Here is a 21,950-nt window from a genome sequence, read left to right as displayed (position 1 = left end):
CTGAGGATTATCGGCAAGCAATAGCATTGGACAGAAAATATAAGACTCACTGCTCGTGTCATAGATTTGCATAGAACGATGAGGAGGCAAGCAACAAACTGTAATATGTTGCAGTGGCTTCAGCGGAAGCCCACTGGTTTTAATTAATCCCACGCAGTGCGCTTAAGTAGTGCTTACGACGATGGAAGCCGAATGACGAAGATATAAAAAAAAATTTCAATATGAATTTAATTCCGTTTAGACTGACCGAAACAGAAGCGAATCGGCGTGCGTAGTTTGTTTCGAAGAGTGTTTTGTGGTATTGGTGATAAACTTGTACCGGATTGCTTGTGGAAGTGGGTACATTAACGGTTCTCATTTGGAAATACAAATGAGTTCTTGAATGAGCGATGGTTAAGTATCTATTAAGGCCAAACTCAATTTTGTATATATATATGCTTGAGGTCGACTATTTTTAGAATCCTCATTAAAGACTAGGTGGTCTCATGTAAGTACAAGTATACCATAGCACTACACTTAAGCCAAATACTCTATGCACCATCGCTCTAGTAGGAAAGTTAACTGAACTGAACCCAGCAAATGTGAACCAAAATTGGGGTACAAAAGCGAAAGCGAATTCATCCAATCATCCACCGCTGAGAAAATCTCTGACAATGTGTTAACTTTAACTGAATATGCCGAAAACTCTTTAGATAGGTAATAGTGGTCAAGGGGTCTCGTTTTCCTTCTTTGGGACGATAACTCTTTAAAGAAGCATATTTATTTACGATAACAGTGCCAATTCCGAAGAAATTGATCCATAAATTGATCTGATCATATAGTCTCCAACTAATATTGACCAAAATGAACAGCACCGGGCACCTCAGCTGGCCATATGATAGCTTAAGTGCGGCCGCTTACGGTCAATCGTTCTCGAGTCCTCAATTCTCAACCAATCGGTATGGACCCCCTTCTCCACTAAATCAAAGTTATTATATCCACATGTCTATCATTTTCCGAGATAAAAGCAAATTCCCACAGAATAGTCAGCACCTTTTTGAAGCGAGGTAGTATTGGAAACAAACCTAAAGACACATAAATTCCCCCAACCATATAATCTCAAAAATTTTAAATTCTAGTCTTACATGAGTACTTATTCATTACATGATTGGGTACAAATTATCCGTGTAAAATATATACAGAAAATTTACTTATGTCAAACAGACTTACTTGGAAAGAAATAAATATAAGCTAAATAAGAGAGATAAAATAATATAAAAAATGGAAGTCAGGAAAACTCGATTACTAAACGAAGAATAGAGGGGGTCGATAGCGCTGATTCAACGAACAGAAATTAAAGCTATCACGTTGAATATGCGAACCCGTCAACAGAAGAAAAACTAAAAGTGAAAAGGAACGTTTTCGATTTACATAATTCCTCTGACAGGGTATTTTGCAGCCAGCCACTGTATACAGTGGTATAACATGACTAGCTTTTGGTTCCATAGCTTTGAATTCACGGAAACCGTGTTGTGACTATAAGAAATCTAATGGTACACGAAAAGTGGAAAGAAAACTTGTTAGCACTTTAGGAATAAGATTGACTCTTTTCAAAAACTGTATTAAGTCGCTGTCTCCGTTTGTAGAATACTCGATTCGAAAACACAAACATTACCCTAGCCAAAGAAATATAGAACATATAATATAACACGAGTAAGGGATTTATAAACATGTTTTGTTCTTTATTTGTTCACTCTCTTCGACTGTTCCTTTACATAACCTTACTCTTCTGCTTAAATTTCAGAACGTGAGTGAATTTCTGACATCTCTGTTTACTCATTTCAATTCGCAATTTTTATTTCAAGCCTTTTTCCTTCGCATAATCTTTATTCTTTCACTTAGCTAATTCACTCAAATCGCATTTAATTTAATTCCATTAGTGTTGCCAACGAAATGCTACTAACGCAATTGGCAGCTCTGCCTGCTCGCTACTAGCGTCTGCGTTGGCGCGTTAATGTGAACATTTAATTTACACTTTGCCACAAATTAAATTGCAACAATTTGTTGCACTTCTGCATTGACGCCGCAAACGGGGTTGAGGCTGAGGCTGCGAGAGCTAAACAGCCGCAGTAGAAGAGTCTGCATTGAAGTGCGCAAACAGGGACTGGCAGCAGCATAAGTAGTTGAAAAGTCGCAAGGTTAGCAAAGTTTACTGCGTTGAAAAACGACGAAGGAAATTTAGTTGATGAGATTAAATGCGACTCGGCGGTAATGTAAGAGAAGTTTGCGGCGACGAACAAATGTGATAAAATAGAAGCTGCTCTATTTATTTCAATTATTTAATATTTATATGGAAAAAAGCTTGCTACCGCCGAGCAGTTGAGTAAATTATTTATACATAACAACAAATAGTCCAGTTAAATTATGAATTTGTGTAAACATTCAACCAAGAATTAGTCGCCACAGCTTCGCCTGGGTGCCAGGTGTTTGCTGCATTTAAGTGCAATGCATTTTCTATGCGATTTTGTGGTAATGCAAGAACAATGCGATAGTTATGTTAAGTAGCAATAACATGCACTAGGGTACTCTGTGGACCAGATTTTCTTTTTTCAAATATTTTTTAAACCAGCGCAGCATGTAGCTCACAGTGCATAGTTTGAGTACTTAACGGTTGTTTGTGAAACTTTAAATGAGTAAGAATGGAAAAGTACGTGTTTTTAAATTATGACGTCAATCGATATAAGCTAGCTGTGGAACATTAGTTAGATCTGGCATATTCTGAAAAATCTTCATAACGGTACCTTTCAATAGTACAAAAATTGTAATCAGAAAATTGTCAAAGAAGACAGATTAAAGTTAAATTTAAAGGAAATGGGCTTTACATGGCAGCTGTATGCTTTAAGGGTTCATATGAAAATTATGTTTAGGGATTGTAGCGTTGCTTTGCATAATAAACTATAACGAAGATACACTGTCAAATAAAAAACATTAGCCTACAAGAACTCGAGTTTGATAGGTAAGTTTATATAGCAGCTAAAGCTATAGTGGTTCGATCTGATTCTCGAAGATTGTAGTGCTGGCTTGGTTAATAGTCTATGTCGAATTTTGGAAGATAAATTGTCAAAAAAAAACGTTTTTCATACCAGGGCTTGATTTAGATCGATCAGTTTGAATAGCAGCTATATACTAATTAGAATAGTCCGATATTGGCGGTTCCGACAAATAAGCATCTTCTTGAGGAGAAAGGAACATGTATAAAATTTCAAATCGATATCTCAAAAACTAAAAACTTATTCACGTATTTACAGAGCGGCAAGCAAATATTGCTAAATATATTTTATAGGATTTCTGACGTTTCCTTCTGGGTGTTACAAATTTCGTGACAAACTTAATACACCCTGATCAAGATATAAGTATGCGTAATAATATTTATAGTAAACCCTAGAAATATTAAAAATAATAGCTTTTCATGAATTTTAAAAAATGTCAAAAATTTTATCACAGCGCCATCTACCGAAATTTACATTTTACAATATGTACTTCACAGTTAAATTTTCGACTTTGAAATACTGTAATTACAATAGCACTTAGAGAAACTTTTATTTTGAAGGAATTTTTCTATTTAGTTTTAACAATTTACAGGGTATTTCAAAAATAAGAAAATTTTAGGATGCATAATTAAAAACCTGTAGAAATATGCTACGCTTTTTTGGAATTTTATGCAGCAAAATAAAAACTTTTGTTTACTTTCTGTTTCGTCAAAAGCAGGGTCCTTCATTACATATCACCCTCTCATCATTTTCAATGACACTCAATAACTCAGAAAATGAGAATACCTTTAAGCAATTATCCCTAATTCAGTATCTACAATTTACGATAGGTATAAAATTTCCGGTTCCCCACGAGCTTAACACTTCCGTACTATCGTTATTTGTACTATTTTACAAGTAGCACCCTACAACACAACCATACATATCCACACTTTACACTTGCAACTACTTTACATGGCTACTACACTCCATTTATTTGCTGCCGGCTTTTGAGTGTGGCACTCGCCGAAAAACCGCATTAACAAAAGCTTTTGAATTTTTAATGACCAACGGCATGGCTGGTCCGCTGGTCCGGCAACAGGACGAAGCAGCAATGGCAAGTAAGCAAACAGGCGGACGGACTGATGTACAGACGGTACGCTTGTAGTTAGTGACTAGAGTGCTGAGGGCACTAATAGGGACACATGTTGCTGGTCACTTTGGCTTAGTTTCGTGTTGTTGCCACCAATGTTGCTGCCGCCCCACTGCCAGCCATTGTGTATTTTATGCAATTTAATTCCTACTCACTTTTTTGACCAGCTCCTATTTGCTCGGTGCTGCTGCAGTAAAAATGCAAATTTACTACATTTCGCACAGCCACCGACTGTTTTGTGCAAATTGCTACAACAACTACATAATCTACACTCTCCACTTTGCACTATTTTGCGCTCCGTTACATTGCGAGTGGGTGGCTTTATGGCCACAAGAAGAAAGGTCCGCCGGTCAGCAACACTAATTGCGCTCGCCAACACTTAATGCGGAGCTCAGCTGTTATTGTTGTTGTTGCTGTTGCAAGTATTTCTCGAGCATCGAATGGAGTGCGCCACGGTGTAAATGTTGCACTACTTAATATCTTCAGTAGCAGTCAATGAGAGCGCCTTTGGTTGTTGGTGTGTCTGTGGTATTATACTAATTGCTACATTGGTTTACAAAGCGTAGATTTCTACTATTTTTTGTTTGTTTTTTTTTTCTTTCTTCTTTTTCACTTACTTTTGGGAGGTCCTTTGTGCAACGATTGCTGCGTTGCTTATGTAAAACTCATTTTGATTTTATTTTCGCAATTAATTAGTGTATTACAGTATGGGAAAATATGTTTGGTTATTCAAAAGATACGTATTTGTTATTTTATTCTAAATGTTAAGCAAGTAAAATAAAATGGATAGGGAAATATGACTTTATACATATCAAATTGCATATATTTCCTTATGAGATAATTTTTTTTTTATTGCACAATCGCAATTGATATTTGAAAGTCATTACTCGTAAGCAGAGTTGCGAATTTTTTATTAAAAACTTTTGGATTAATACTTTAAAATTTAATTTCAAATTTACTTCATTCATTCGAAAATCGAAAATTTATTTTTTAATCGCAAAATCAGAATTCAAAATTGAGGAAATAATGTTTATATATTATATATACTAAATACTATTATTTTTAGCTTTTCAGCACGCTAAAGACGCGCCTTAGCACTTTTTATTGACAAATAATTTATTAATTGCATTTCCTTCATAAAGCGTACTTAATATGACAAAGAAATTGAATAAAAACAGACCGATTAATGAATGCAAAAATTATGCGAAAACAACAATAAAGAATTCTTCTAATTTTAATGCCACAATAAATTTCAAAGCGCTGAAACCAGCATCTTCGGACGACAACCGGTTGCTCAGTTCGATTACGTTCCGCTTGTCATGAGCGTCAGCGTGTGAAAATTTATATGCCAACTCATGTAATGAACTTGCAGAAAGTGACACACAAACACAAAAATGGCGAAAATTAATACAATTCGCTTCTTTTTTTTTTGTTTTTCAAAGCAAGAATTTTTTTAAATAAAATATATGGCTAAAGCTGTAAGGGTGTATGTGTGTATTAATACGGCTACTTACATTACAGCTTTGAATTTTAATTTTAGCACTTGTTTTAATTTTTTTTGTTGTTGTATATTTTGTGCAAGTTTTTTAACTTTGGCACAGGCGTGACGACGCGCCGCCGGATGTCTGAGCGAATAAATCGCATTTAATTTATTTAAAACCATATTAAGTTACGGACTTTAATGCGAGCACACACTAACATACAATATATATATATATATATATACTACATACATACATAAATACTGAAGCTGTTAAGGACCAGCTGTTGGTGGTCAACGTTGGTGGCATTTTTTTCTTCATTCTCGATTTGCTTAATTTCAACGAAATAAAAACGAAATAATTGCAGCACTTACAAACTAACGCATAAATATACATACATATGTACATACATACCTCGTTTTTATATCATTACATATTTATTTTCACTTTTATTATTGCAAACTGCGTTATACAGCCTGAGGCGTGTAACCGAAGATATGCCATGCACGCGTTTTTGCTGGCCATCGCCAGCTGCCATTTACATGCACTTGACAGCCAACTGACAGGTATCCTGACAGCTGTTTACAGCCATTGCCTCACTCGTGTGTGTTTCATATAAATGGACCCGCGCTGTTGCATCTCTATTTCGCAGCAACACTTTAGCGCTGGTGGAGTTTAATGAGCGTTTATGGCTTACAGAGGCTTACGAAAAGTCTATCTTGTCTTATGCCAGAACATTGATACTCAGAGTTACCTACATATATGAACAAGCTACAGGAAGTTCTCATAATCTAATAAAAGATATAGATTACTATACCTTCTTATAATGTTGATTGGAATTTACATTTACTTCTATTAAGCCAGATAAAAAGGGTTTACAAACTAGGGAAGATTGCTTTTTAAATCTTCAAAATATGCTCTTTTTGAGCCAATACATGTATACCAACACTGGAATGGCCTTTAGTGCTCATTTTTTAGAGCGCCATTCATTAGATTATTAGACAGTTTCGACGTGTCAAGTATCTCTTTTGCGTCCTCATCTCTCATCTCCACTCGACGTTATTTTTGCAAAAGAATCAGGTATTTTGGTGCGATCTAGTATTAGCTGTCTTTGATTGGTCATTTCTCTGCTCGCTTCTGCTCTCATGTCAAAAAATTTACATGTGAAAGCAACAACAAAGTTATCCAGTTGAATTGAAGCAAGTTCCAGTTGAATTGCGCATCCGTCAGAAGACTTTAGCGCAGGGTTGCACCACAAGTGCCGCCCGTATGTTTCAGCATCTGGTATAGTTTGTGCGATTCGCTGGAGAGTAACGCTTGCCGAATCGAAGACAGCTATTAACACGCTTCATATCCAAAACATTAACCAAAATTTTCTGGGTCTATACATACTTCTCTCCGGTGACAACATCATGATTTTCAAGCACGGTTTTTTTTACTTTAGCGATGTTATCTTTATTAGACCAGTTTTCGATGTTTTCACGACGTTTACTAAATACTTTGTGGCACTCAAATACTTGTGTTCATGTTAAAGTAGATTTGCGAAATCACTTCTGCAACGTTTTCAATTTCAAGCAAAGTCGTTGTTAAATTTTTTTCCATAATAAAAATCAAGCAAGCAAACTTTTCGCAACGTAAATACACACCTTTTGTCCAAATGTCAATCATAAAAAAAAGGTTGCACCAGTTTAGTAAACATTTCTTCTCGATTTGGTTTGCGTTCGCTGTTTATGGTATATGGACCAGTCCGGGTCAGATAGTACATCGAAGCGTATGTATATTGAAAATAAGAGCACTAGATTTTGAATCTTGCTAAATTTAAGTCGTAAGTATGTTTCGTCCGGAAAATAATCTTAAAATATCAAAAACAATAATTACATGACACAAAAGTTTCCCGTTTTTGTAAATATGTAAACTTCCTTGAAAAAGACACAAAAATATATTTTGAATGATTATCTGGCAGAAATATGCTCAAAACTACTGTGAAAATGTCTAAAATTGTTTGGCCGAAGTGGCAGTTTTGGAAGGTGTTATAAAAAATTGGCTCTCACAAGAATCAAATAATTTTGTATCAAGAAATTTTTGACAAAATGTAGCAGTAAATTTTCAGAATCAATCAAAGAAAATAAATTTCAAATCTTTCCAACACGAGTATATTGTTCCATTTTTTAACTTGTTCAATCAATTTATATTAAACATAAATCATATTATATCATATATATCAAAATACTATTTGGATTACACTTTTTGTAATATTTCTACAATTTTTTTACTCAACCTTTTATTTTTACTACAATTCATAATACTTAAACAATTCTGCTACATTCAAAATTTGATTTTACAAGCTTAGGAATTACATCTATTATTCTTTCATGCATTTATATAATGAAAAATAACATACCTACACGCCTATTTTGTTGTTTGGCCACTTTTTGTCATATTTTATTAACACAAAGACACTAAAATAGATTCTAATAAATATGACAACAATAGTTAATCGTCAAAAAGCCATTAACTACATAAATGGGAATAACAAAAAAAAAATTTTATTTGACAAGCTTTTATTTATTTATTCATTGAAAGAGTCTATATTATGCGAACATAATTAATTCCCAAAAGTTTTTAGTCATTTATGTTGAATCTACTATAAGCACAAAAATGTTGAAATTATTCATAAAATGCGAAGTTTGTCTTGTAGACATTTGAGACAAGTATATATTTATATCGCCATAAATATAACCCATTGTCATATATTTATTATGCCATTTTTACAGCGATATAACTATGACATAAACATTAAAAAGAAATTGAAATCTTTAATATTTTTTTTTTCAATTAAAAAGATATATTTTAAAAACAATACACAGGGATAAAGATAGTAGGAACTACGCCAACTGTCATCGAATCTTCCAGCTAACAATCCTATTAATGGTTCTGTCCTGTTGTACTGTACAAATCCTATTCAAATATCTTAAAATATTATATTAAAAAATTAAGTAATAAATATAAACAGAAGGCAGTGACGAAATATTTTATAGCATGTTGACTAACATCATGTCCAAACTCACCTCATTAATTCAACAATTAAGTGAGGTTGAAACAGTTTATCCTTTAATTTTTCGCAATTTAGCATACAGCAAAGAAATCGACGAAATAATTCATTAGTATTTAGTCAGCAATAAATATTATAAAACAGATATAGTAATATACATAAATTCCCACTAATATTATAAATGGGAATAGATATAGAATTTGTTTGTTACTTACTTAACCAATCGTTGCGTAACTTTGCACACATATTACTAATAGTATTAGAAAGGATATAGGATACTTATTAAAAATTTATATATTTTTTACGAATTCTGAAAAAAACGTGTTTTGGTAGATAAGACTCTGTGTGAAATAAATTTTAAAATGGAATATATTAAAGAAAAACTTGGTTGGATTTTGTAAATTACAACTATTTTTGATGCCGGCGTCTTTTAGTAAGAAACGCCAAGTTAGCAAAACTAATATGTTTATTCTAACTCGTCCAAGAGCTGCTTGCTTAAGAATTGAACCAATGTGTTACAAACGAATTTTTAAGAGAAATATTAATGATAAGTAAGTAGGTAGATAGAGTGGGCTGTCTTACGACACACCTAAACCTTTAGGAGGACCATTGTGATAGTACCGGGACCAAAGTCCCCTCACTCTATTGGTTCCTCTCCGAACTACCCCGTGCTTCTGATGAACTTTATCAGTATAACAAGTTTTGTCTGTGGAACATCCGAGGCGTCGTCAAGAAACCCTCAACCGATGGTTGCGATTCTTTTCTATAGACTTTCTGCTTTACAATCGCATAGAAGATGTTAAATGGTCTCCTCCTCTTCTACCTTATGACAGCTTCTACAATAGTCGTTATATGGCGTTTCTAGTTTACTGGCATGTCTGCCTATTAGACTGTGTCCTGTTAGTATCCCTACTAGAGTTCTTATATCATTCGGTTTGAATTTGAATAGTCCATATGTGCGGCCCATATACCAATCCTGACACGTTTGCCTGCTTGTTAAGCTCATCGAGACTCAGCTATGTTTAGAACAAGTCTGTCAAATAAATATCTACAAGTCGTCAGAAGCATATATATTCCCTCTTTTCCGGACTCTAGTTGTAGAGTGGTGCCTGTTCTGGCTAGCTCATCTGCTACATAGTTCCCTTTCATATCACTATCATTGCAGTTTTATCGTGAAATAGGATGTTAGATCCACTCAGAGCTCAAGGCATTTTTTCACTAACTTAGACGAAATCCTAAGAGACTTTAGTGATCTCAAAGCCGCCTGGCTGTCTGTATATATAAATATATTTCTTGTTGTGAGCACACTCCTTGTTAGTACAAGAATACAAGAAGGCTTACTTTAATTGCTGTGACCTTCGCTTGGAAGACACTGCAGTGGTCTGGAAGACGCCAGGCGATTTGGGTATCTAATTTATCAGAGAAGACACCGCCGCTCACTCGGTTAAATATATTTAAATTCGTTAACTGAGCTGCTTGAATATGCTATTGAAAAAGAGATTAAGTGAACACAGCAATGAAAACTTAGTAGTTACCTTTCATTCACCAAACCTTATAACCTATACTGGCGAATCGAACAAACAACTGGTATAATCAAATAGAGACAAAATAGCATGAATTTATATTGGTTTAAGGAGGTAGTGTAAATACCTTCCTCTGTGTGGGGTTCAGCTTTCGCCTTTTAATTTTTTGTAAATTTTGTGAGCAACTTAAACCTAGCGAGTAGAGTGACGAATCGAAAGCGATTAGTATAAAAGTGAGTAAACATATTTCGACAATTATTTGTTGCAACAAGACAAAATAATATAAACTACACTAAAGCTATTAGCATAATGATTATTAATACAATCAGCACTAATAAAGGAGTCTAGAGCGTTGCAAACGAATTAAATTTTAGAAATACTCGCCATTAGTTTGGGCGTTGCTTTATAAAAACAGAGAATAATTGATTAGACTTTGTCGGAAAAATAGCATTAAACTCAAATTTATGAGTGTCATTTAATTGAACAAAAGTATTTTAACATTTTTTTTTTCATAAATTTGCTTAACTTTAAAAATATGAACCCATTAATCTGCGCGCAATTTTAAATTACCAAACAACTCGTGTCGCGAGCATTTGAATTTTAGTTTTGTTAACGTTTATTTATTAGCTGCTTAAACTTGTAAGATTTACTATTTTATCTAATGCATATGAATGCACAGTGCTCGGCGCTTTGATAGAGCTCTTAAAAGTGTCAAAAGGGGCTACAATAACAATAATAATAATAATGCTATAATAACAATAGCAATAACAATGAAAGTGAACTGAGGGCAATTGTCTGTCTGCGGCGTCTAAGCATTTGTTGGCTGTTGCAAGCGACAAAGCACCATTTCGCTGTTTTGCAATTGTTAACTTAGTGTTTTGTGGCACATGCAACACCCCTCGTAGCGATTGTTGGGAATTATTGTGCGACAACTTTTGAGCGTGTTGCTCGACATTGCCGACGATCATCTAATGCTAAGTGACGTCGTTTTGTGCATTTGATGCGAGCAGAATGCTGTGGGCGTGTACTGCACCCACACATACACCCACACACAAAGAAATGTATGTCTGGAAGGTTTAAGCTGCAGATTTATTTGTCGCACTCGCATAATTTACGGATACACTGTGCAACACAGACACACACACTTCACTAACTGTTAACAGCAATGCTTCTTCGGCGTAGAAAGCGAGCGAGCTTTCTGCTGTCTGCTCCTCGCGTTGCCTTCAAAGTATTTGTTCTTCGCTTAAACTTGCGTTGGTCGGAAAAGTTTTGCCTCTTGCAAAACCACTTAGTTTACTCAGTTGAATATTTTTGTTTATCACAGGAAAATAGTGTGTGTTTGCTTGCAGTTACTTATTTACACTGGCTGCCTGCAACAGTTGCGCGCTGGAAACTTTTAATCGTCTGTTAGCAATAACCGGAGATTATGCTGATTATTTGCGCGAATTTATGGTTTTAATAGTTGTAACTATATTTGCCTTTCTACAATTTATAGTTGAATAAGTGGGCGTGATTTTTCATGGAAGACATGCTTTCTGTGCGATAAGTAACAATTTTTTCTAAAATTTCGAACAGATTTTTTCAAAATTTCTTTCAGAAGCGAACTTATAAGTTTAGACTATAAAATTAGATTTCAAACCAAAAAGTAAAAATCTGTGGAGCAAATCTGACAAAATCTTGATGCATTTGAAAAAAAAATGTACTCGAAATACACAAAATTTCTATATGAAGAACATACCTTGAAAATGTTGCCTACATTTCGGCGCATGTCAAGCATAGGAGTTTAGAACTCCAATAAAAATTTTCTAAATGATATTTACTAAGTAAAAGTTCACAAAAAGTATTTTAATATTTATTATTTTTAGCCCAGGTATTAATTATATGAACTCCGAATTTCTAATACATAATACAATACATAAGGACTTATAGCGAACCTGTATTATTTTTCGTATAGAAACAGGTCTGTCTATCTTTTAATTTCGAGTTAAGTTCTTCAGAAGTTCATTATGTGAACAAACCCTTTGAATGAGGAGGTTCAAGAGTACAAATTATATAAGAATATAAAATATTGTATTTAATCACAAGAAAAAATGCTACAAAATCACAAATATTTGCAGGAAACATGTAATAGTTCAAATAACGTATGAACTCGTTTTAGTCATCGATACCCAGACCTAGATACCACATTTGCCTACTTCAAAGAATACCCAAACAATTTACGCACCTCTGAATTCTTACGATAGCTGGAAAATACCGCTAAATTATATTGATTATTAAGTCCATTCCATTAGATAATAAACCAAACTTCTGTTCCTGATTTTAACGAGATAAAGAAGATATTGCTCGAATAATCAAAATCAATAAAATCTTACTAATTTTATTATAACTTCAACAGACTAATAGATTTTATAAAAACCTTTTGTATTAGAAAAAAATCTCAGAGATTAACCATTGCTTACTTAGGGCCGACTATCAATATCTGCCAATCTTTGAGGCTACAAATATGTCAACACGGCCAACTCATACCACATAAATTTATGTGAATTGTCCTTTCCAGGCAAAGATTTTTTCTGAGTATTTTTTATACAATAATAACATTCTGAAGGCGTTGACGAACCTCTTCACTTGTTACTACAGTCAAAGAAAAATTGCAAAAAGTACAAATTTAGGCAAAACCAGCCAAATTATTTTCACTTCTTGGCTTTTCAACATTTTCCACAAACTTTTTCAATTTCACGCGCATAAGCCAATTAAAAATAATATATTTGCAACAGTAAGCCGCTTTTCGTGCAATAAAATGCATAGCCAGCAGAAAGCGCCACAACCAGAAGGCAAGCACTGGAAAAAAATACCAATTCATGGCACGGCGCATTAAAGTATGCAACGCTAAATGGCGCCCCATGCAATGAACCGCAAAATTATAATGCGCCCTACACACCAACACACACACTTACATATATGGCGGTAATTTTTTATATTCAATTAAATGCAAAGTTTTTTACGCTCTTTTGCATTTACTGCACGCTTGCAAATCACGCTTTAAGCCGCAGATAAGCTGCTAAAAAGCAGCAGCGCACAAAAATTAAGTCTTAATTGAATTTATGAAAATGAAAAATTAGCTGGCTAAGCGCATTAAGACATTTATGCGCGCTATATAGTAGAAGAGAAGCAGCATTTCACTTTTGCCGCGTAAATGTGGTCAGCTGTGAAAAAAAGTGAAATTGCGAAAATTCTGAAAATTCTGAAAATACGTAAGGCATTAAATTTTACTCGCTACGCGATGTTAATGGGGGTCAGCGCTGTGCGGCTGTTGGATTTAAGTGAGTTTTACGTCAAATATTTGTATGCGAGCGCTTTCTTGCAATGCTTCGCGCGTTTTGGCACTTAATTTGACCGTCGTAAAATAGCTTTGCCAGCAAAAGCGTGAAAAAATGGAAAAAGAATTTTCTTGCAACATTTCTTCAGCTAAATTGCAACGGGTTTGATCATTCAACGCGTGCACTCTGCCGAATATCAGGCATTCAAAAACAGCGAGGTTATACGCCTGGTTCTTATTTATGTGTTGCAGATCGCAAGTGAAGTGCTTACACCCCAACGGCAAAACTCCCTCACTATCTCTTTTTTTCTTGCATTTAACACGCTTATGCACATAATACGCCACTTGCAGCGCCGATCCACTTGAATTTAACGGTTCAACAACCAAGCGGAAGAGAACAGCGCTACTTCACAGCTTTCGCTGACTTTGCATCGACTTATCATTTTCAATTGTTGCGCTTCATCGCCGTTTGATGTTGAGGCGTTCAGGAGGTGACCACCAAAATATCGTGTTTGTTCACTCAATTGTGTTGTTATTGCAATTCGCCAGAGACCGAACAGCCAGCTGAACGCACAGCACAGACTGCGCAGTTTTGAGGCGCTATAAAGCTAATTACAACTGATTAAATCTCAAGAAAGCTAACAAAAAATTGTGCAGTATTGAAGAGTATGCAAAATTTGTCTTGTCCTTTAGCCACCGCAGCAGCCACATTTGGTTTCACATTAAGCTTGCCGTTATTTTGTGTGAAGTGGCGCATACATTTTGGACTTAAATGCGCTCCATAAAAACTGCACATTAAATTTTTAACATTTACTCCTTTACATTTCATTTCATTAATTCATATTTGTTTATTTTCTTGCAGCCTGTGAATGTCATCCGATCGGCTCGTCGGGCAAAACTTGCAACAACACCTCTGGTCAATGCCCCTGCAAGGATGGTGTGACCGGTCTCACCTGCAATCGCTGCGCGCGTGGCTATCAACAGAGTCGTTCACACATTGCGCCATGCATCAGTAAGTTCTTACATTCAATTCTTAACCTTTCTTCGCTGGATTTTACAAATCCCAATACATGCCTTCCTACTAATGCCATTTTTTTATTTGTATATCCATATGTCCCTTCTTCTATGTATAACAGAAATTCCCGCACGCAAAGCGAATATGTTGGACACACAGAATACCGCACCTGAACCAGATCCACATGATACCAATGCACCTTATCGCACCGAAGGTGGGAGGGGTAAGTAAGTGTTCGCTTTTTATTACTTTTTTGTTGGTGTTGTTTTGGTTTGACTGGGTTTTCATATTCCTTTGGTTGACCTATATGTCTAAAGTATCTCAGACAGAGCTTGCCTAACTCAAACTATGCTACAGTTTTGCTAAATTTCCGCTTTCGTTACTAATCCATTTTGGTAAAGGTTAGTTTGTATAAAGAAGAAAATATCTAAAACTTCATAATGTCTACTTTCGATCGGAAACTGGAGAATTCTTCCAGTATAAAATACAGTGCACTTCGGTTACAGTGATTGGGCGAACTTCTAATAATATGCGATTCTTCCAATATTGTTGTTTTAAACTGTTTTAACGGTTAAAAAGTTTCTACAAGTTCTTTCAAACATTGCCTTGTAGATACTTCTTGAAAGAATATCTAGTTGGGTTAATTTACTTCAATCACTTTCCAAAAAAAACGACATTTCTAAAAAGTTTATCGATCGCAAATCCTTGTTTTCAATATGGTCAATAGAATACCGATCTTTTTCGGTAAAAATCACATGTAAAAGTAGTGCTCGAAGAGTTTTAAATATTTTATAGTATGTGTCCAAAATATAACTATCTAGTTTAGAGCACACTTGTAAATTAAATGGTTGTTGTTGTTGTGGTAGCGGCGGAATTCTGTTGAGTTGACAGTCCTTCGCCGGACAAAAATCCGGGTCCGTTCCGGTTACGTGGACTCGACTGTCACGGGTTGGTCGACTTATAGATTAAATAGTGATTTCACTTGGACAGCTCATAACGCCGGCCCATTGTGATACCTAGAACTCCTGTAAAATTGATCACAACGACCCTCATAAATCGCCAAGTCGGTTTGAGTCGCTCACAAATTTGTTGAAGTGACTACTGTCAGTCTCAGCTATGTCTCCTGATTCGCCGAAGGTATGACTGCCGAGATGTTTCAACCTCAGACTTGCAAAAGCTGGACCAATAAAAACGTCTGCGATCGCGGCAAAATAAACTTTATTCAACAGCGATTTTTCTATGACTAAGCACCCAAACGCGTATGATGATGAAGTAGCTTGATACTATATCTAGTGAGGATAGACGCTCCTTGACTAACTTTGAACTCAGAGTTTACGAGCTCAACGCTAGTATTGCCGCTCCGCTATCGAAGTGAATACTCACCTCCATGAAAAAAGCGTATCTTTGAAGCAATAAGTCTATTGCTATCTTAATAGGAGGCACTTCTGCCGAAAAAACACAACAGTAGTCCAGTAGCCTAAGGCTAAGCTTGTCGGAGAGCTCTTTACAGAATACTCCAACTCTAACCTTCCCCCTTAACCTCGTCTAATCCGTGTCGAAATCTTGCAATATCAGGATGAAGCAATAAGGTTGCAGTCTCTTCAGTTAAGATATCAAATTTTGTTCCAGAAGCTTAGGAATGGAAGTACTTTCAGAGCAAAAGAGGATTTGATTTGAGAACGTTGCTTCATTAACAAAATTAAGGTTAGAGTTAGAATAGATTTCTATATACTTCCTATACTTTCCGTATTAGTTACGGTATCTGAACTATCGGAGTATCGAAACAAGTATTCGTATGTGTTATACATCTGACTTTACAAATTTCCGTTAATTCATTTAAATTTAATTTGCTCCGCTTTGATTTACTTATTTCATCCGTTCGTGTAATCCTTGTCTCGTATCTATGTATAAATACATATCTATCTACATACATATAATTAAAGAAATAATATTTATTTAACAAATGTCGACTATGGAAAACACTCGTCACGTGATGCTCGCACTTAAAAAGTTCATTAAACTCGCCGAGAAGTAATCTTTAAATAGTAAGAAAAAGGAAACTTGTAAGGGTTCCAAGCATTGGGGTAGATTAGGGAATATATGACTATGTAGACATTATTAACACCTCAATGCGCTGACAAGTGGGTTAGCCACCATATATGTTACCTAACTTACTGACACAACATGTGAGAAGCACTTCTCAGAGCATAGCTAAATAGTCACACTGACGAGTCTGGAGAACAAAAACTCATAGAAACTGATAAGCGGCGGAGTGTGAGTGTAATTAAAAAATCTTTAGTAACAAATACTGAGAATGATAAGCAGCGCGAACGGCTGCGAAACGAAGAGAAGCTACATACATTTCACGCGGCCTTCAAACAGTCGATGAAACTGCCTGGAAAGCTAAGGAAGTATTACTAAGGCTGGCTGTGAAGCTATTTAGTGTGGCTGCCGTGTAGACGGGAAGGCAGTGGCTGCTCAAGAGGACGCAATTAATAGCTGCTATAAAATAAAGATTTCCTCATTTCCTGTCGCAATACGCTGTGCAACTTATGAGCGCCAACAACAACTTTTATACCCTGAACAGGGTACCACGAAGTTTGTAGCGCCTAGAAGGAAACGTTGGAGATCCCATGAAGTAGATATATAAATGATCACCGATGTCGATCTTTTCGTTTATTTATACGCAAACTAGTCCATTAATTAAGATTTCGCTCCAAAATTTTACACACTTCCTTTTCTCCCCAAGAAGCTGCTCACTTGTCGGAACCGCCGATATCGGAGTACTGTCATACAAACTGAACAATCGGAACAATATTTTAATAGATATTTGGCATAGATTATTGTCAAAGTTAACGATGCAATTTCCGAACAAATTGTTCAGATCGGACCACTATGACATATACATATAGGTGCCATACAAACCGACTCATCAAAACCAAGTTCTTGTATGGAAACCGTTTTATTTGTGAAGGGTATTACAGCCTCGGTGCAACCGCAGTTAACGTTTTTTCTTGTTTATTAGTGTTTATTTATGGGGTGTGCGAGCACAAGCGTGAAAGAGAGAGCGAGGCAGGTGAGGCGAAAGCATATTTGCGGTCGTAAATAATAGAAGAACTTCGCGTCAAAGTGATTTTCCGTAAAACGCCCGCGTAGCTCGCTTATAATGTAATAAAAAGAAATACTTAGTTGCTTACATAATTGAATAATTTTATATAGCAACTTCGCAAGATGTAAACAAATTACACGCAGCAGACACAGACAGCGCGGAGAATCAGCAACATAAGAGCATAAGAGTGTTGCACGTGCAACGAGTGCACGAGTGGGGCGAAAGGGCGCTGAAAATTATTTAAGTAAACAAACTGTGAAGTTTGCTGTTTGCGGCAGTGACTTGTGGCCAGAAGTTTCAGCTGCTGCTGTTGCTGCTTGTTTTTGCTGCCACTTCTTGAATAATACATATACAAACACGTATCTCACGTTGCCGTTGTGGCTGACGTGAAAGCGTTAATGCATAAATATTGATATTAAAGACAACTATAACAACTCGCAACTACCTAAAAACACACACAGAGTTTATTTTTTTTTTTGTTTTGCCTGATAAGGTTTTCGCCCATGCTCCCAGGAGTCGTAAAATATTTGCGCTCGTGATGTAAGTCACTCGCTGCTTGTTGTTATACTTTAAGCTTAGTCAAAACTGTTCTAGCAGTCTATAAGTCGTGGTGAAAATGCCCGCGTAGCTTTAACGCTTGTACTCCGTCGAGCTCATGCAACATACTTGTAATTGTTCATAAGTATATATGTGTATGAGAGCACTCCTTGGCGACAGCTAACAAGTGACAACAAACACTATTACTGCTGGTCCACACCAGGAGTTTTAAGTTTGTAAGAAGCTGCTAGCTAGTTTTAGAGTGAACATAGACACATACGAGATAATCACTTGTTAAACGCCACTTTAATGACTGTTTGATAACCGAAAGTATTACACGTCTTTTGGGGAACACAGAGTGGATAGTGATGATATAAAATTACAAGGCGAGCGTTTAAGATTTTGAGATTTTCGTTTTTGTATAAAATCACTGTTATTTATGTTTATAAATTTATGTATCTCTGCATTATTAAATGGGGTTGGAGAAGACTCACAGACTATTTGACGAACGAATTAGTTGAAAAGGGAGGTGGAGAAGCGCATGACCATAAGCAGCACCACTTAAACCAACATTAGGTCCATTGTTCTTCCACGTAACGGATGCAATTACTATAATGACAACATTTTTCCATTCTACTGAACAACGAAAAAAGTGCATATGACGATGTATCCGAAAATTGAATAGAATATGCGAATACGATGAAATTAAAATCAATATCCGAATATGAGGAGATTCGGATAGTATTATTGTAGCTTAGAATTTGCAAAGCCGCGTCTAAAGATGTAATAAAACTAGGATGAGTTTATCAAGCACGCTATCGGAAAGTTGGTAAAGCACAAGCTACAACTCTTGTGAGCAATATGCGATAGTAATTTAAGGGAAAAGATAAGATAGGGTTAAGGTTAAGCGTCTCCAATTTTGAATGAGGAATAAAATCAAAATAATATTTCCAATTTTATATGTAAAAAGCTTGGTTTATGACAAATGAAATATACACTATTATTTTAATATGTCCAAATTTCAAATCAATTAGTAAAGAACCCGGTTTCAGACCACGTCGAAAAAATTTGTTTTGAAAATCGTCTACAATCTTAGGGTTAAGGTTAAGCGTCTCCAATTTTGAATGAGGAATAAAATCAAAACAATATTTGCAATTTTATATGCAAAAAGCTTGGTTTATGACAAATGAAATATACACTATGTTTTTAATATGTCCAAATTTCAAATCAATAAGTAAAGAACCCGGTTTCAGACCACGTCGAAAAAATTTGTTTTGAAAAACGTCTAGGATCTTCTTTTATACCGCATGCGAACGCACAGCACGTGGCTCCGGTCTAGAAAGCAAATTAGGCACTTTAATCAGATGATCAAATTTGACCCGGACTGAAAAAAACAATAACTTCACGTATTTTAATACAAATCTGTTTTATTGCCTTTAAAATAGGCTCCAAAGCCAATATAAGCCTGGCAACACTTAATCCAATTTTTCATAAACTTGTTATAAGCCTCAACTGGGATGGTGCCTTCAGTGCCTTCAGCACATTTTGGTTTTTTCGGTTTCAGCTCATTTTTGGTACGCCATTCGCCAGTTTGTTGGACAGTTTCGTCATATTCATAAGCTCGTCTCCAGTAATGATTCGTTTGATGACTGTGGAGTCGTCAGCTACTTTGTGAAGCATCTCTCTGGTTCATGATTCCATTGGAAACACAACATTTTAAGCCTCTTTATTAAGTATTTTTTTTTTATGTAAAAATCGCCAGATTGCGCGACGTAAACCAACAGCTGCCCAACACACTCTAATCGACACAAGGAGATTAAACATCACACGACTATAAAAAAATGGTGAACCAATCTAGGAAGATAATTTTTAAATGGGCTTACGAGTGTAGTTTAAATGGACCAATCCGTATCAAATTTGATCAATGGAAGTTTGTAATTTTTAGTCTCCGAGCAAAGCTTGCTTCCCAACTACTTCAATTTCTTCCAACAACAGCATTATTCCACTTTTAATTTCAATGATAGACAAATAAATTCTTAAGCTTAAAACACTACATAGAACTTACTTATTACAATTTACTTACACTTTCAAATAAAGTATTAACTTTGTTAACAACAAACACACAAACTAACTCGTCACATGAATAATATCATTGCTAATGAAAAACAAACTCCATTTGCAATATTTACACGACAAATAAAAACCAACAAAAGCAAAAAATGAAAAAAACACACTTTTAGTCAACTTTAAAAGTGAGTGAGTGAGTGAAATGAGAGCACGGGTCACTAAAAGAGGCAACTTTCTAAATGCAAAACAAACGTCAGGCCACAAGTCAACGGGTAAAGTAGAACAGCAGCAGCGGCACAAAGGACAATACTGAGGCAAAAGCAGGGGAAAGCGAGGAATGAAATTTAAAATAACTTTCAAAATGAAATATTTCTTGTCTGCTGGACATGAAAAGGTCCTACCCGACAAAGTATTTACACAATGCGCGGCCCGCAGAGAGCACAAGACGGCGAGTGTGAGAGTGAGGAAAGCAAGTTGCATTTTAGCTATGAACTATGCAGTTATGCGGTTAGTTTAGATACTCGGACTGCAAGTGCGACGATTATTTCCAACTTATGCAAAAAGCAACGAAAAGAGCATTTGCAACAAATATTTATGATTATAAGAAAATTTAGCAAACAAATGGCAGTTGGAAGCAACTTAACGAGTATAACACTTAATAAATTCAGCAAAGCACTTAAGAGGCAGACGCTCAAGCAGTGAAACTTGGATGGAGAGTAAATTATAGTTGGTGAGCACACTTGTGGCATGCTGCCGCAAGGCACAACTTAATGCCAAAAAGTTGGAAAAAATAAACTTGAAAGTGAGACAAATTTGAGAGATTTATAAATTTTTTTACCATTTTGCTCTGCGAATGAAGGCAAATAGCTCGCAATGCACTTTAATGCCGTTAATAGCTTTTCGCAAACTGCCTTAATTATCATTTGTCGCTTTCAAACAAACAGTTGGCGGTTTTTACTGTCCAGTCTCGTGCCTTTCTGGCGTATTGCCACAATTAAATGTAATTGAAAGCGCCGCCGTTTTCTGTGAATGAAATTGTTAGCTCTAGTTACGCCACCCGCTGAAGCTAGTGCGCCATTAAAAACGCTAAAACAACAGAAATTGTAAAACTCACATGTAATTCACTTAAACATGTCCCAAGCCGCTCTTGCAGCATTATTGTGTTGTTTTCGCTCCAAATGGTAAGCATTGGTGCCGGCTCCTTTGCAAAAGGAACAAAGCTTGGAGCTTTGAAGGTACTTCGTCTTTTCTTTTTTCGCTATACCTTAAAGCCCTTTGAGTGAGGAGCCTTTAGTTAGTTTCTTGCTCTTGTGTTTGTAAAATTTTTCAAAATTTATGATTTGGTAAAGGATACCAATAATAGTGCAAGACTTAAAATAAGATTTTATTTATATATTATATTATATATTGTATATTATGTCGAGCTTTAAAAAGAGGAAAAATTGAATTAAAAAATATAAAGAATTAATTACTTCTTAGGACTTCATTATTTGATGACCACAGTTCGAATTTCAGAAACTTAGCAAGCGGATTTGATTTTCTGGATTAAATTAGCTTAGATATTTCAATAACACTATAATTTTTCAATCATTAAATAAATAATTTTGTATATCGAAGTTCAAAGAAATTTATAAAAGCTTACCTATTAACACAAGTTATTTTGTCTTTTTGTGTCAAAATAAATTTCTT

At 35.5% G+C, this 21,950-nt stretch overlaps 1 protein-coding gene and 1 long non-coding RNA gene across 3 annotated transcripts in view; one reads left to right on the top strand and one right to left on the bottom strand.

Moving 5' to 3' along the window:
- LOC118683477 (uncharacterized) overlaps positions 1–7,513 on the bottom strand; it is a 184,963-nt gene extending 177,450 nt beyond the window's left edge. Inside the window, exons 1-3 of the long non-coding RNA XR_004979298.2 lie at positions 7,289–7,513; positions 6,460–7,195; positions 6,057–6,396 (exon numbers count right to left, since the gene is read on the bottom strand). This is a non-coding gene — a long non-coding RNA (uncharacterized lncRNA). The remainder of the gene's footprint in view (positions 1–6,056; positions 6,397–6,459; positions 7,196–7,288) is intronic.
- Positions 1–21,950, top strand: part of NetA (Netrin-A) — a 171,091-nt gene that overhangs the window by 138,122 nt on the left and 11,019 nt on the right. The window contains exons 3-4 of one of the 2 annotated variants that reach the window (XM_036376166.2): positions 14,396–14,545; positions 14,670–14,771. In XM_036376166.2, coding sequence (XP_036232059.2) covers positions 14,396–14,545; positions 14,670–14,771 — 252 coding nt within the window. Of the gene's footprint in view, positions 1–14,395; positions 14,546–14,669; positions 14,776–21,950 lie in introns of both variants that reach the window. The other variant, XM_036376168.2, reaches the window with a different exon arrangement.

Source organism: Bactrocera oleae, chromosome 5 (genome assembly GCF_042242935.1).
Source record: "Bactrocera oleae isolate idBacOlea1 chromosome 5, idBacOlea1, whole genome shotgun sequence".
NCBI lineage: Eukaryota > Metazoa > Arthropoda > Insecta > Diptera > Tephritidae > Bactrocera > Bactrocera oleae.
The sequence above is the reverse complement of the archived record's forward strand: the minus strand, read 5'-3'. Positions and strand labels throughout refer to the sequence as shown.